The sequence below is a fragment of the Thrips palmi genome, unplaced genomic scaffold (assembly GCF_012932325.1).
Source record: "Thrips palmi isolate BJ-2018 unplaced genomic scaffold, TpBJ-2018v1 HiC_scaffold_8, whole genome shotgun sequence".
In the NCBI taxonomy this organism is placed as follows: Eukaryota; Metazoa; Arthropoda; class Insecta; order Thysanoptera; family Thripidae; genus Thrips; species Thrips palmi.
In genome coordinates, this window is record NW_023144635.1 from 8,815,463 (window position 1) to 8,830,443 (window position 14,981).

At 61.2% G+C, this 14,981-nt stretch overlaps 1 protein-coding gene across 2 annotated transcripts in view; it reads right to left on the reverse strand.

Moving 5' to 3' along the window:
* Nucleotides 1–14,981, reverse strand: part of LOC117653872 (nuclear hormone receptor FTZ-F1) — a 96,666-nt gene that overhangs the window by 37,410 nt on the left and 44,275 nt on the right. For both annotated transcript variants that reach the window (XM_034399853.1, XM_034399854.1), the window contains one exon: nt 7,333–7,371. In XM_034399853.1, coding sequence (XP_034255744.1) covers nt 7,333–7,371 — 39 coding nt within the window. The remainder of the gene's footprint in view (nt 1–7,332; nt 7,372–14,981) is intronic.

Consider the following 14,981-nt stretch of genomic DNA (forward strand, 5'->3'; position numbering starts at 1 on the left):
AAGACCCTACTCTTTTATGCCCCGCCTCGTGAAGGCTTTGACCGCTGATAGTTTGGGAGCAGTGGTCTCGCAAAATGGTCAAAAAGTGAATGAATTTCAGAAAATCACCGTTTTTGCTGACTTTGAGCGGTCACTGCATCCAATTTAGTTGCGGTCAAAGGCCTCCCTCGACGCCTTACTGTTCTGAAGACCCTACTCTTTTATGCCCCGCCTCGGGAAGGCTTTGACCGCTGATAGTTTGGGAGCAGTGGTCTCGCAAAAATGGTCAAAAGTGATTGAATCCCCGAAAGTATGATTCATTGGATGATGTTGATTATTTCACTGATTATCTTGAGTTGGGTACCCCTTGAATGTGTCCCTCTCTCTCTCTCTCTCTCTCTCTCTCTCTCTCTCTCTCTCTCTCTCTCTCTCTCGCACTCACAGGGGCGTCCCGCAGAGAGAGAGAGAGAGAGAGACGGGCAGGACTAACGGGACGCGCGCAAAATGCTTCACTTCGTCATAAAGGCACCGCCAAAAAGAGAGCAGCGAGCGATCTGCATTTTATTTTCGGCACGGCGAAACAAAACCAAAACATTCCCGGGGCGAGACTAATCTGCAGCGCTTGTCGCAGCGCTGCATTGTTTGCACACACGCGGCGGGGACACACTGCGGGGACGGCTTGCCGGACGGCGGGGCAAAGGCTCCTTTTATGTCCAGAAAACTTTGGACGCGCTGCTGTGCTGCTCCACTGACCGGACGGACAATGTCGAGGCGCATGCCTACCGTCGTCTACCTGCACCACTCCGCAGCAGAGCGCAGCAGAGCGGCGAGCAGCCCCCGATAACGGTGTAGTAGTGACACAGTGCAAGTGGATGCAGTTGTCCAGTCAATTAGCCAAAGCCGACGACGCGTCGCGTCGCCCCGCGTCGCCCTTCCCCCGAATCCGCCCCGTTTTCCCCCGAATGCACAACTCGTAAATTGCGGTTCGAGTGCGCGAGCGACGCGCGGGGCTCCGCGGCGCGGACGCGAGTGCCAAGTCCCGCACGTCGTTTCGTTCGATGTCCGACCGCCAGCCCCGGCCCGCCGTTGGTGTTATGTGTCTTTATAATTTACCGTCACACACCGAGAGGCGGTAACAGTGCAGTGGCGCGGCGGCCCACGTGCCCCTAAAGAACGCGTTGTCGTTCCTGCGACGCGGCGACGCGGCGACGACGCCCTTTGCGTCAGGGACGGTGTCACCGCGTCACGCTACAGCTTCCCGCCCGATCGGGGTCCGGGGCCGGCGTCTTGGAGTTTGGCTGGCCAGCGCCGCCAGCGCGCTTCCCTCTCAAACGAGACGAACCCAAAGCGAGGGACGGCAAAGGGAGAGAGAGGCCAAAGGCTCGGCCGGCAGGGCGAGGCAGAACGGCAGGGGCGAGGCAGAACGGCAAAGGGACGATACTGTACAAAACTGTGCTGACCCAGATACCACGGTCCAGCCCAAGTGAGCCAGAGGGCCCCAAAGGGCCCCGAAAGCCCCGACCGAAGGGACCGAAGGGACGCGTGCATTGTAATGCACTTTACAGGTATGAAATACGGCGCGTGTCGTAAAAGAGACTGCCCGACGGAAATGAGAAAGGAGAGGCAAAGGTGAGCCCCCACGCCCCCTCCTCCTCGCTGCCTCCTTTTCTTTTGTCTCATTTTGACTTTTTTTTTTTCGAGTACCCCCCGAAGTACCCGTAGCGGTCGTAAGGAACCGCGTCAGTCGCCAAAATAAACGCACCGCCTTTTCATGACGCACATCGCGAGGGATAGTAGTGGGCCGGTAATAACTAACTCGATTTTCTAGTTGGCTTTTATTGTGTCGCCGCGGAGTGTTTGGCCGGCAGCTGGCGCGAAGCACGGCGAGATGCGTGGGCCCAACGTCCCGACGGCCCAGCCAGCCAACGACGCGCGACGTACATGGCGCGGCGGCAAGGCGGCGACTCCCGTGCAGCATGCGGTGCAGCGGTGTCGAAACCAAAACAAATAACAACAAGGCGCTCCAGGGAAACGAAAACGAGCCTCGCATGACGACGCGCGACGCGGGACGCGGCGGTGGGCGGCTGGCTGGACTGAGGAGTGTCGACTTGCCGAAATCCGATTCGAGGTTTTCGCAAACGCGGAGCTCCGCCTCGACACCGAGCGCAGGGCCATCCTGCACGTGGCGGCGTGGCCAACGCCCGCCGTCTGGGGCTGGAAATGGGGTGTCTGATAATCCCCCCCCCCCCCACGCGCCCCGGATGACTGGATGACGCCTGCATAATCGGAGATGGACGTACTGCTTTCTCCGGCGTGTCACCGCGGGCAGGCCGAGCGCGCCACGCCACTGCCACCGCCCAATGGGAAATGGGAAATACACGCAGGCACGCCTGGAATGGTCGCGCTCAGCACGCCACTGCCGCACTGCGACGCACTGCACTGCGCGCGCCGTCCAGTGTGGTCGCGTTGCGGATGTCGTCCCTCGCGTCTCGCGCTGATATCACCACCAAGGCGACCTCCCCCCCTCCCCCTCCCCGCACCGCCCCTCGAGTTTCCGCGTCGCTGCACTTCTCATCTTTCGCCGCGTACCCCAGAATAACAACAGCAGCAGCAGCGGCGCGCCCTACACGTGTGCGCCGCGTCACTTTCTCCCGCGCGACACACACACACACACACACACACACACACACACACACACACACACACACACACACACGTGTCACTCACGCGTGACATCACCGGGATAACCATACCCGAGGCCCCGAAAAAGCGCGTGCGAGGTCCGGCCGCCGAGGCCGGGGTATACCTATATCAGGTCCGTGATGTGACACGTATCGCACGCCGTCACGCCACACCGGCGCGCGTGGCGTGTCACGCATGACGGCGCTCGTCACGCGGCGCGTCACGCACACGTCACGTGATGAAAGACTTTCGGCGGAGAGGACGGGCAAGATTAATGGGCGCGTTAATCCGCGGGGGCTGTGCCTGGCTCTGGGTTCGCGCTGCTTGTTCGAAGGGTGGGGTTTGAAATGAGGCGGGTCGTGTCGGGGAAGAATGTGAGGGCCGAACCAGGGGCTGACCGGGCTGGCTGGCATGCCGGGCCGGGGTGTTGCATGTCCAATTTCTCATCCCCCACCGCCGCCACGGCTCGGCCACGGCGCCGCGGTTATGGCCTTTACGGCCCGGGCGCACGAAATTCAGCGGCCCTCGGCCACGCCGCCGGGCTGAACGAAGGCTGACGCCAAGGCTGGAGTGCCCGAAGGCCCGAAGCGGGTCGTAGCGCCCCACCCCGGCGAGGCGAGGCGTGCACCTGAGGGCTGCCCTGCCCGGCGTCGCCACGGCGTCGCGCAGACGGCCACCTTATCTGCCGTTATCGGCCTGTCGGGGCGGCGGGGCCGGGGCGGGGCCAGGCCGGGGTGGCGGGGACACCGCCATCACTCCCAGCAGGCCGTCCGGAGCTATCGGCGCACCCTGACGCCCTGCACGCCCTGCACGCCCTGCACCCTCTGGGCCTGGGCCCGCCGGCTTGTCGCGGCACGGCCCGGCCCGTCTGGCTGCGTGGCGCAGCGCAGCACGCATCATCATACACTTCCAGGCTTCACTCCCCAACTCGACGATTAGAAATGAAAGAAATGCAAGCGGCAGAGGCGCGGCGTCCGCGCAAGCCCCATACACTGCAAGCTGCTTGTCCCCGCGCGACGCGGCCAGCCCGGCCAGCCCCGGCCGCAATGCCGTATTGTATGTATCTGGGTCAACGTTTAATCGCAAAGGCCGGCCAGCCTTACTGTACCGCTGTAGATGGGAACAAGAGATTCCCATACGCCCCCGCCCCGCGCCACCCCGCTCCGCCCGCACCCCTAGGCCCGGCGAGGGGTTGCTGCAGGTCAGGGATGAGGGGGTGGGTGGGCCGCCCCGCGCCGCCCCCGCCGCCCCGTCTGACCTACTTCGGTAATTGCCCAAGGTTGGCTGATGTGTGGGACGACGGTACGATTCCCACAGTATACGATTCGGGAACCCTATCATTTTTTCGGCCGCTTTCGCCACGTGGGGGTTGAAGAGGGCCGAAAGGAAAATGGGGATGCATTTCGCGGCACGGCTCTGTCTCTCTCGCACTCATGGGGCATCCCTGCGGACGAGAGTGAGCCTGCTGTGCTGCTGTCCGACGAATAGCCAAATGAAGAGTGACAGTACGCGGCATGACATGGCGAGGCCGCATTCAGATCGCCTCTTTTTCCCTTTTCCCTCCCCGCACTTCGCTCTTCCTCTCTCTCTCTCTCTCTCCACTCCCCCTGCTCCATCGCTTTCCCCCAAATACGTAGGGCGGATACAGGTCACCAGACCGAAAAGAGAGAGTGAGAATGACAATGCGCTCAAAAAGTGAGTTGAAAATAAAATAAAATTGGAGACAGAAGTGCAAGGAGAGCAAACCGACACAAAAAAGCGAATGAAATGGCCGATGTCTTGGCGCAGTCATGACTGTGTCATGACTCATGCGAGACTCTTTTCTTTTCGGGGCCTTGCTGCTGGATTGGCTGGATTGGCTAGCGGGCTCGGCGTAGCGCGCGTCGCGCCGCGCAAACGCCGAATCTACATTGCAAAACCCAAATACAGTGCAGAGCAGCGCGGCGGAGGGGGAGGGCCACCGTCTCAAATATGCCAAATGTGACCTGAAAAGCCGAGGGACGCCTCAGGTCGACAGACAGACGGACGGACGGACAGAGAGACGCGCAGACACTCGGGCAACGGTGCCGAGCGGCTCACCACCCGAAAGCCTTGACTTGAGGGCTGGCTGGGTTTATGGTTTTGGCAATGCAGCATCCGCGGACAGAGTGCCCCCTCCCCCCCCCCCTCGCCCCCGCCGGCCCACGGCACCCACGGCCGGCCCGCTAGACGGCGATCTTATTTACTGCTTACTTTGTGCCTGACGAGACAGCCGCCTCCCCCTCCCCCCGCTTTTACCTTTGCCAGTCGCCGCCCCGTCAAAATTATACACAGCAGCCGAAAACGGTGCAGAGCGGTGGCCGTCTTCCTATCTATTTACAGTATACACACCGGTGCTCCGCGCTCCGTTGTCGTCGTCGTCCCTTCACTCCCATATACAGTAATACGGTATAATTGGTGACCCACAAAAACTATCATGAATAATCCGATTCCCGAGCGAAGCACAGCGCAGCGCGTCGGCAGGCAGAGCGAACGGCTACACTGCCGATTGTTGTTGATTATCCATACGGGTCAGTTGCCAATCGGCGTGTCGCAATATTCAGATCAATTTCACGGGAGACTTGTCCTTTACTGAACGGGAACTTTAATTTTGATATTCAATTTATTTTAATTTTTAACGCCGTAATTAACAGAGAGATGCACTCCGCCTTCTGAAAATCGGCCGTTTCTTGTAAGACACGCGGACCGAATTCTTCCGCTCGTGTAAACGAAAACTGTCCGGTGGTATCTGTGAACCCTTCCCGACCGGAGAGCCTTGGCGATAAGGCAGGGGTGCAGTTGGGCGGCGCTGCTCACTGCCGTGTTCCCCGTAAAAGCGGACCATTTCCTGGAAACGGTTCTGCTGCAGCGGCTTGCGTCGGGGAAGGACCGAGGCAAAAACCGACGGTAGCTGAACCCAAACAACAAATCCAATCCGCCCACCGGCCCGACCGACACCACACACGGTGTGCTTCTTCTTGCCAATGACGAACGCCAACAAACCGAAACCGGAGATATACGTACCGGAAAAACGGAGAAGAAACGTAATCAAACCCGTAGTGCCTACACCTCATCGCAAATTTTACCAGGAATTTCGAAAAATGACTCCGTTGGGTCGAAAAGTTTTAAAAAGTGACCGAAAGCGGTGCCATAAACATTCCAGAACTCCGAGGTGCAATCACAGCAATAACCATAAGGGGCGTGCCCAACGCCGCGACAGTGTACTAACGGGGCTGCGACCGTGTAACAGGTGGGGGTTTATTGGGTATTCCAGACCGTTTACTGGCATTTTTTTTCTCGGCCAGAATCATCGGTGCCCAGCCCCGCGGGCAATCGGAAATCAAATTCGGAAGCGTTCTTGCCCGCGCCTCTCTCCACCGCGGCGCGTGGAGCGTGGAGGCCCAGCCAGTGCTGGCCAGCACTGCCCAGCCAGCGCGCCGAGACCAAGACGGGGTGCCGCGGCCGTCAGCAGGCCGTCAGCGCCGCGTCAGCAAACCGCCATTTCGGTCACGCAGTGTCACGCACGCACGCAGCCAGCGCCATCGGGCATCATCGGGGATCATCGGGAATCGCCGGAAAGGCTCCCACGTGGCTCTCCAAGCCCTCACAGCTCAGAGGCCAACTCACGCAACTCATCCAAACCGACTGCTGGCCCATTTGACGCTGTAAGTTTGGGGAAGAATCGCACAAACAATCATAGAATCACCAGTCAGCAACTCAAACGGAGGAATTTCCGTCCACATTTTGAACCAATTTTCACCGACACGACGCTTAGTACTCGCCCACAATGAGACTACATGAAATGAGAGCGGGCGGTGGCGGGCCACACAACCCACGGCGGTACCCTGGTGCAGTCCGACCGTGATGCAACCCGATTCGTGGAAACGGGACGTCGTGCTGGTCCTTGTCAGGCGGGGCACAGTGGGCCAGAAGGCCGGTGGAGGCGGCCAAAACTCCAGACGCAGAGTCGCTAAACAGGCCTCGAGCCGAACGTGTGACCCCACCAATGGATTCCTCGTTCGGAGAGCAATCCACTGGTGGGGTCACATGTTCGGTTCGAGACCCATTTAGCGACTCTGGAGCTCAAAGCGCGTCTAGGTTTTGTCCGCCTCCTCCGGCCTTCTGGCCCACTGTGCGGGGCGAAGGGCCTGGCCGCGCGGACGAGATTATGCCGGAGAGAATTTCGAAGCATCTTTAAATACAAGGTATGTATTCGAACGGTCAGTACGTATGGCCGCGTCATGGTGGGGCCGGAGATCATATCATCCCGTCGGGTCCAGTACCGGAGGGAAAAGAGGGGGGGGGGGGGGCGAAACGCTCGGAACGGTATACTATACTGTAAGGTCTCATCGTCCTGGACACGGAATGGACACCTCGCCGGGCACAGCGAGGGCCTGTCCTGTTCGTGAACGTACAGCAAGGCAACAACACAAGCTTCCTAACAGCTGGAACAACAGGGCGCCGGGGCTGAAAACAAATAGGGTACACATGCCGTTCAAATTAACAGCGACCACCGCAAAACCACACAGAGCACTATATTTAAATCTAGCAGCTGTGAAAGGACAAACAAACACAATAAAAAACAAGGACGCGCCTGGCGCTTTTTGTAACCGGGGAAGGACCGCACCCCAAATGCATGTACAGTATACACACCTTGATTAGACTGCGTCCCCGCATCGCTCTCGGAAAACTCTGCAACAAAAACAAAAGATGAACTAGTGGGGCTTATTTGGCGGCGCTGGAGGGGCTGGAAGGGCTGGAAGGGCGTAACGAAGAGGCGCAACAGGCTGATTGGCAGCTCAAAAGTAAAATATAATTAGCCGAGGCGACGCACAAGAGTAAAAGAAGCCCTTCGAAGGGAGGCCAGAGATAAATCAGAGGAGAGAGTCTCTCCACGTGGAGGCATCCGGCCCGGGGGAGGGGAAAGGGGGGGGGGGCTGCGGTCGTCCGCTCCAGGCCCACCGAAGCCCTGCTCCGCGGGGCCCTTCCAGGACCCCTTCCAGGACCCCTCGGAAAAAAGAAGGGACGTGCTCCAAACGGTCCAAAGGGCCGGCGGGGCGGGCTGCGTCCAGGGCCGCGTCCAGGGCCGCGTCCGAGAACAAGGGAACGGGAACGAAAACCGTTTGAGGGAGGAGGCGAGGCGGACTTTCTCCGGGATGACCGCCTCCAGAGAGGTCCCAGAGGGCCCCAAGCATTTCCCCGAGTGCGTTCGGTCACGGCTAGGCTTTCCGCCGATGGAAACGTCAGGGGGTGAGGCCCGGCTTTGATTAGACTCAGTCTGAGAGGCCGCCAAAAGTCAGCAAAAAACACGATTTCTACTTATTTGTCACAGTTTTAATCAATTTTAATATACCACAATTTTTTATACCACAAATTCGGACGTTTCACTAGTTTTTGGCCTAATGAGTGATGCCAGTAGTATTCCAGGCATTCCAAAATATTCATATTCTCTGTACACAAAAATAGCGATTACTCCCTGGGGCGGCCAGTGAGACCAGCAAAGCCCGTACTAAACGTGAACGCCTTGCTCCCACGGCCCTGCACGCGGCGGACCAGGCAGCCATCCTTGTCCATCTCCTCGCCCCTCGCTCCTACACCGGCAGTAAAAGCACCGCCGTCGAAATGAGGTCACCGGGGGTAAAAAATTCAAAACTTAAAACACCAAAGTAAGAGCAGGGCGCGCGGCGGAGGCGCGCGGGGCGGGGGTGTGCGTCCGCTGCCTGGCTGGCGGGTCCCTTGGCGGCGCCCAGATGCGCCCATGCGAACCTGGTCGCGGAGGGCGGTCTCGGCGTGCGGGCGCGCAGCTACACGCTGGGCGTGCTGCGGTGTACCAGCGTCCGGTTATCACACATCTGTCAACCGGACGAGCGCACGGCCGCAGCGCGCCGAGCTGACTGCGCTAGCTGCGGCAGCAGCGGCAGCTTTCTCTGCGTTGCACCCAAATCCAATCCAGCAGCCACCCAATTTTCGGAATTGAAGTCCGAGTGGCGTCGGGGAATAATTACAGTGTCATTGAAATGAAACGGACGCACAGCAGGTTGGGCTCTTTCCCCACGGCCGCGCGCCTCGACGCGGAGAGCGTGCTGAGGTGCCGAGCGTGGCACGGCGAGCGTGACGCCCGCGGAGCCGCGGCGGAGCCTACACTCTAAATGTAGGGTGTCCAGAAACTGGGCGCCTTTGTCGCCTGCCCCACTTTTTAGGGTGCCAAATGTCGGCCAGTTTCTGGGCACCTTTGTCGCCTAGTCTCGGGGTGGACAAACCATTAAGGAACCTGCCTTCACCCATGGCTCAGCAGCGACTAAGGTACCAAAGGTGCCCAGAATCTGGGCACCTTAGTCGCCCAGGAACTAGACACCTGTGCATGCTCTACCATGGGAGAGGGCCGGTTACTGCATGATTAGTCCACCCCGAGACTGGGCGACAAAGGTGCCCAGAAACTGGGCGACATTTGGCACCCTGAAAAGTGGGGCAGGCGACAAAGGCACCCAGTTTCTGGGCACCCCATAATTAGAGTGTATCCAGGCCCATTCAGCCGGCTCTTCGCCTGTCAATGCGCACAATCCGCGGGACCATCACGATGCGTGAGCCAAGCGGCGAAGCAGCGCTGTATGTGTGTGCAACACCTGGTTGCGCGCGGTTCGCGGTTCGATCCCCGCCAGCCCGCCACCGTTTTCGCGCGCTCGGCGGCGAGCAGCGAGTCGAGCAGCCCCGCGGGACTCGGCCGCCCTTCACCACCCTTCACGCCGCTTCACGCGTCCTCGCCGCAGCCTAGCTCACCGGCCAGCACTCCGTGCCGTGCCGTGCCGTGCCACGCCGTGCCCACCGCGCCGCGGCCGGGCCGCCTGCATTCCAGGCTAGGTGCTGCGCAGTGCCGCGTCCATCTTTGTATCCCAGCCGGACTAGCCGGGCAGCCGGGCCCGGCAGGTAATGCTGGTAATTTGACTGTGGCTGTGAGTTGCCATGGAGGCTGCCATGGAGGCTGCCACGCCAGTCCTTACTCATGGCTGAGGCTCCCCCGGGCCTCAGCCTCAGTGGCCGCGTGGATGCTCCGGACCGAAAGCACGGCAGGATCACCGGACGCCATGCTGCACCCCGCCATGTCCATCAACAAGGCACACTATCGGATGGCTGCGGTCTGAGAGTTCTAGAGCTTAGTGGGCTAGAGCTGGTGGCCAGAGGGTACCCGGAGCCCGCACCGTCCACCGCACTGCTGGAAGAGCTCCAGCTCCAGGATGAGAGGCCTGCCCTGCCGCCCACCGCCCCTCTGCAGCACTGCGTTGGCAATCGTCACTGGAACCGCTGGAACACGAAGCTCGGCAGCTCGGCGGGCTCCGCGCCCGAAGACCGCCGAAGAGCCGAAACGCACGCACACAGAGGCGCACAGACAGTCACAGACAGTCACACACGACGGGGCGGGGCGGCGGGGCGCGCCCGGCGGTGGCGGAGGCACAGAGCACTTTCTCTTGTTTCCCAACCCGGTCGGACACATGTGACGGCGAAGAGCGGCCAAGAGCACACACACTCAGAGGCCATCCGTGTGCACCACACACACACACACACACGCACACACACGCATACGGCACGCGTGAGCACTATAAGCACTAAGAAAGGACACGCGTGACAAAGGGCCCCACCCCAGCCATTCGGAGGACACACATACGCGGGCACTTGCACACACACTTACGCAGGGAGGCGTTTGCCCGCCGCGGGTCCCGCGCGGGGACAGGTGAACAGAACATCGCACTCACTCGGCGCGCGTCTGTCTGTCTGTCTGTCTGTCTGTCTGTCTGTCTGTCTGTCTGTCTGTCCGTCCGTCCGTCGGTCTGCCTGTTTGTTCGTGTGTCGCACCGCGCGGTGGTGACTTGGCATTTCGAAGCGATTCCAGCCATCGCGACACTCCATCTGATTGGCCGACGAATAATCCCAGCGCGGATCAAGGACTTGCGTGCTGGGCTGGGCTGTGTTCCGAACAGCATGTCGCTCTGTCTCTCTCGCACCGTTACGGCACTTGCCACGAGTGCGAGAGAGACGGCGCTCGCTGGCGCCAATTAGGCGGCCGCGGAGACGAATCCTTGACCCCCGCGGTCCGGACCTAGGCCGTCCGGACCCAGGCCGTCTGGGCCGCGAGTGCGAGAGAGACGGAAACACGGGGCGCGCTGTTTCTCTCTGGTTGGGCAATGCGCCCCAGCCGAGGCCCCAGCCGCCCCGCACTCATGGCGTTATTTACACTACGGCGATTTAACGAACCGCAATCGCCGCCCAATCGCCTCGCCATTCAGCGCGTTTCCATCTAGCTTCGGCACAGCGCGGTGGGGGGGGGGGGGGGGAAGGGGACAAGGTAGGCAAAAAGCCGCACACTGTAGGCAGAAAGTGCCACTTTGCCCCCTTTCTCCTCTCGCTTATTCGGACCGGGTCTGGATCCGCCACTGGGCATGTGTGAGTAATGTATGCAGGTTTGCTCGCGCGCGCGCGTCTGTGTGTGTGCGCGCGTGTGTGTGTTCGTGTTCGCCGGTGGGATGCAACGCTTAGCAGTGGAGGCCGCGGGCCTCAAAGCATTGCGACGTGTCGCAACAACCCTCCCACCCCCACCGGTCCTGGCTCCTGGAGCCCCCCCTTCCCCTCGCTCCGCCAACTGGACAGTCAAGGTCGCAACGCTGGGTGCCGCGCGGCGAGGCGGCGGCAAGAAAAACACCAAACGAAAGAAAAGAAAGCAAAGAAAGATTTCATTTTGTACGCAAAGGATTTTAAGCGGATATTTTTTCTGAAATCGTGGCGCTTGCGCGCGCGACGCGGGGCGTGTGTGTTTTTGCACTCGCCCAGTGCAGGCGTCGAAAGGAAAGAGGCAAAAGCGGAGGAAAATGGCGAGGACTGCGTGACTGCAGCACTGCAAACACCGCAAGCAGACGACACAAGTCGTGCCTGTGTGCACTCAACGAGGCGGGCAGGCAAGCGGGGCAGGCGCCCCTCCGCAGGTGCAGCAGCGCCAGCAGCGCCGCGTGCGGACAACACGCGTGCGCTTTGGAAATGTCACGACGCGACGCCATTCATCTCTCTCTCTCTCTCTCTCTCTGAAGGCGCGCGGGGGTGCACTTGCCATTATTTGCCGATGGCGGCGTGGTTTGACTCTTTGACTAGCTAAGGAGCCCCACAGCTGCGCCAGGCTGCGCCAATAGCCTCGTACAGCCCGGCACAGCGAATAACGCGCACACACGACACTACACTGCTGACGGCAAAAAAACAAAAACAGAGGAAAGGCCGACTTGGACCGTACGAAACCAAAACAAGCCCGCGGGCACTGTACTATACTCGCGACGGAGGCGCCCATGCAAATAAACACCCAGATTTGCGGGGCGTAAAAAAAAAAATTAAACAGTGACGGTATTCGAACCGCGAACCACGCCCTCGTGCGGGCCCGCCGTAAATCACGGCGCGTTTTTACTATCGGAATGAAAACGGCGAGCAACGCCCTCGCCACGCCACGCCCGGTGCGGTCAGCCCTGTGTGTGCGCGTGAGTGTGCGTGAGTGTGCGTGCGCACCTCAATCCTGGCGCGGCCGCACCGGTTCGCAAGTGGGCTAACAACAAACGGCAAAAGCAACAATGGCTGTGACAGTATGAATGGCCCATGGTGGGCCCATGGCGTCCATGGCGATGGCGGCACTGCACTGGCAGGGCACTGCACTGCAGCATTGCCGCAGCGAGCAGCCGCGCGTTGCAGCAGACGACGCACGGCGCCGCCCTGCCCGGTCCACCGCACTGAATGTGTGCGTGTGTGTGATTGGCCGCGTGGAGCCGCTAATAGAGAGCTCTGTCGGTGACACCGCCCCGCCACGCCCCATTCGGCAGACTGGAGGACGCGACGCACCCGAGCGCCGCCCACGCACAGTGCACACACACTGCACACACAGCCGGCGGGGTGCGGCGGTGGACCAAATAAACAAATCAGCGACGGTCTGCTCCGCGCACGCAGCGAGGCGGCCGGCACGCACCGCGACACACGCAGTGTTATCAATAAGCGGTCCGCGTGTGCCGTGCGGGGCGGGGCGGGGCGGGGCGGGGCGGGGCGGGGCGGGGCGGGGCGGGGCGAGGTGCGGCGGGCTCCCCGCGCTGCTCCGGGCACGCAGTCCTGGTTGTGAAAGGCCCCCCAACCCCCCACTGCGCCAGGCTGCGCCAGGCTGCGCCACACTCAGCCAAACATTTGGCCAGGACTTGCAGGGATTGCAGCGAGTCGGGCGGCTGGAGAAGGGGGGGGGGGGGCATGTGCTCGAACAACTCATGACAACGGCTGAAACGGCTCGCGGACAACAATGGCCCGGGCAGGCGTGACGCCGGCGTCGGGCCGTAAGGGATCCTGGCATGGCACAGCCAAGCCGTGGCACGGCGAGCCGACGTGTCCTTGGGCCGCGCCGCCGCGCCGCCGCGCCGCCGCGCTCCAAGAAGGGCCTGCCGTGGCGCCTGGAGCCTCGACAGCCTGAAGGTGTCCGAAAAGGAAAAGGGAACGTGGAGCCCCGGAGGGTGGCAGCCCGTGCCACCCCCAAACCCCCACCCTCCAGCACACTGCCGCCGCCCCGTCTTGATAAACAAAGCAAAGCCCTGAAACTCATTAACAGCGAGGCAAGGTGTGTATAGTTACTTGGGGCAGTTCGCCCCACTCCGTCCCCTCCGCCTCTGCAAATCGGCGCCAGAGCATTCCGAGGCCCCGAACGCACTGAACGACCACACCAGCCAACGCGCGCAGCGGCAAAGCAGCGCGCAAAAGGGGAGGACGGGACGGGACAAGTCCGAGAAGAACATGCGTGACCGACCGGCGCGCTCTCGCCGTGTGCCGCGCCGGCTGGGCCCCGCAGTTTGCTCAGCCAGTTACTGCCCGTTACGCAACAATAAGGTCGGCGTGTATAATTGCAATCGCCGCTTGGCTGCCTGGCACACTGGCACTGCCTGGCTGCTCGGCACCGTTCTCATATCGCCACGCCGTGCCACGCCGTGCCACGTCGCTTTGTTCGGCCGTTCGCTCTTTCGGCTTCGGCCCGCCAGGACCGCCAGATCGGCCGCGTGTCTCCCGCGTCCCGCGCACGCAATGCCGCCGTCAGCCGCGTCGCTCCGTCTCTCTCGCTCCCCTGCGGGACGCCCCGCGAGTGCGACAGAGACACGAGGAGATTACTTTCGGAACGCGTTCTCGGAGACTTCAAGCATGGTGCCTGCGTGCCCGCCTGGGCCCGGCCTCACAAAGTTCAAATGAGTTGGCGCCGCGCGGCAGTCTCAGCGACTCCAGACTCTACAATGTTCGCGACAAGCGCGACGACGACGACGACGTGACGTGCCACATTTCCTCTTTATCAAAAAGAAGGCATTGAAAATCAAAACAATTTTAATTCGACGCGACGTCGCAGCCCGAAACTTGGCAGGGAGGGGGGGGGGACGTGAATGTCACAACAGCGTCGCGAGAGGAGTGGGGGAAGGGGGTGGGCGGGCCCCTTCGCTGCGCCGCGGCCTGGGTCGGGCTACCAGTCTCCAGGTTGGCACATGACCAGGACTAACGAGATTTCTCAGTTTGGGTAAATATGGGGTGGTGGGTGGTTTGGGCGGCCATAAATTCAGAAGATTGGAGAAGTTGGAAAACTGTCTCCCTAACGCAAAACAAAAACATAGAAAACCGTAAAAATTACCCGTGAACCCGCGCGCGCGCCGTAGCAAATTTTTCTTTTGTTACCAGGGCGGCCCCGTCGCGCCAAGGGGCGGCTGCAGGGGGTGACTTTGCGTGACTCAAGTGTTGCCACTGCTCAATGCTCCTGACCTGGATGACAACAATCTGGTGCCGCGACGGCGCTGTGCCGCGCGGGGCGGCGGGGCGCAACCTTGAGCCCCTCTCCATCGCGATCATTACCAGCATGACCAGCTCGGCCGGCACTCCCCCGCCCCGCCCCGCCCCGCCACAGGCACGCGAGGTGGGGGTCAGGAAGGGGAGGAAGGAGGAGAGCCGCCGTGGCCGCGCCGCGACTCACTCCATGTTTGCAAAGGAGCTCAAGTGCAGTGGGTTTGTGGGTCAGGGAGACGCGACAGCGGGGCGGGGCGGGGCGGGCAAGTCGGCGGGCAAGCGTAACGCCATGTAACGCGACGGTTACTCGTCGGAAACGCGGCGGCAGTATGACGTGGCGACGTGGTGTCTGCGATTTTTTCGTCACGGCGCATTGGACTATGTTTGCTCCACGCACCGTTTCGTCGCACCCTTGTTTCTGTCGCAGCCGCACGGAACGCCCCACAAGTAGTGCGACAAGGGTAAAAGCGGCGAGACCACCTCCGGAT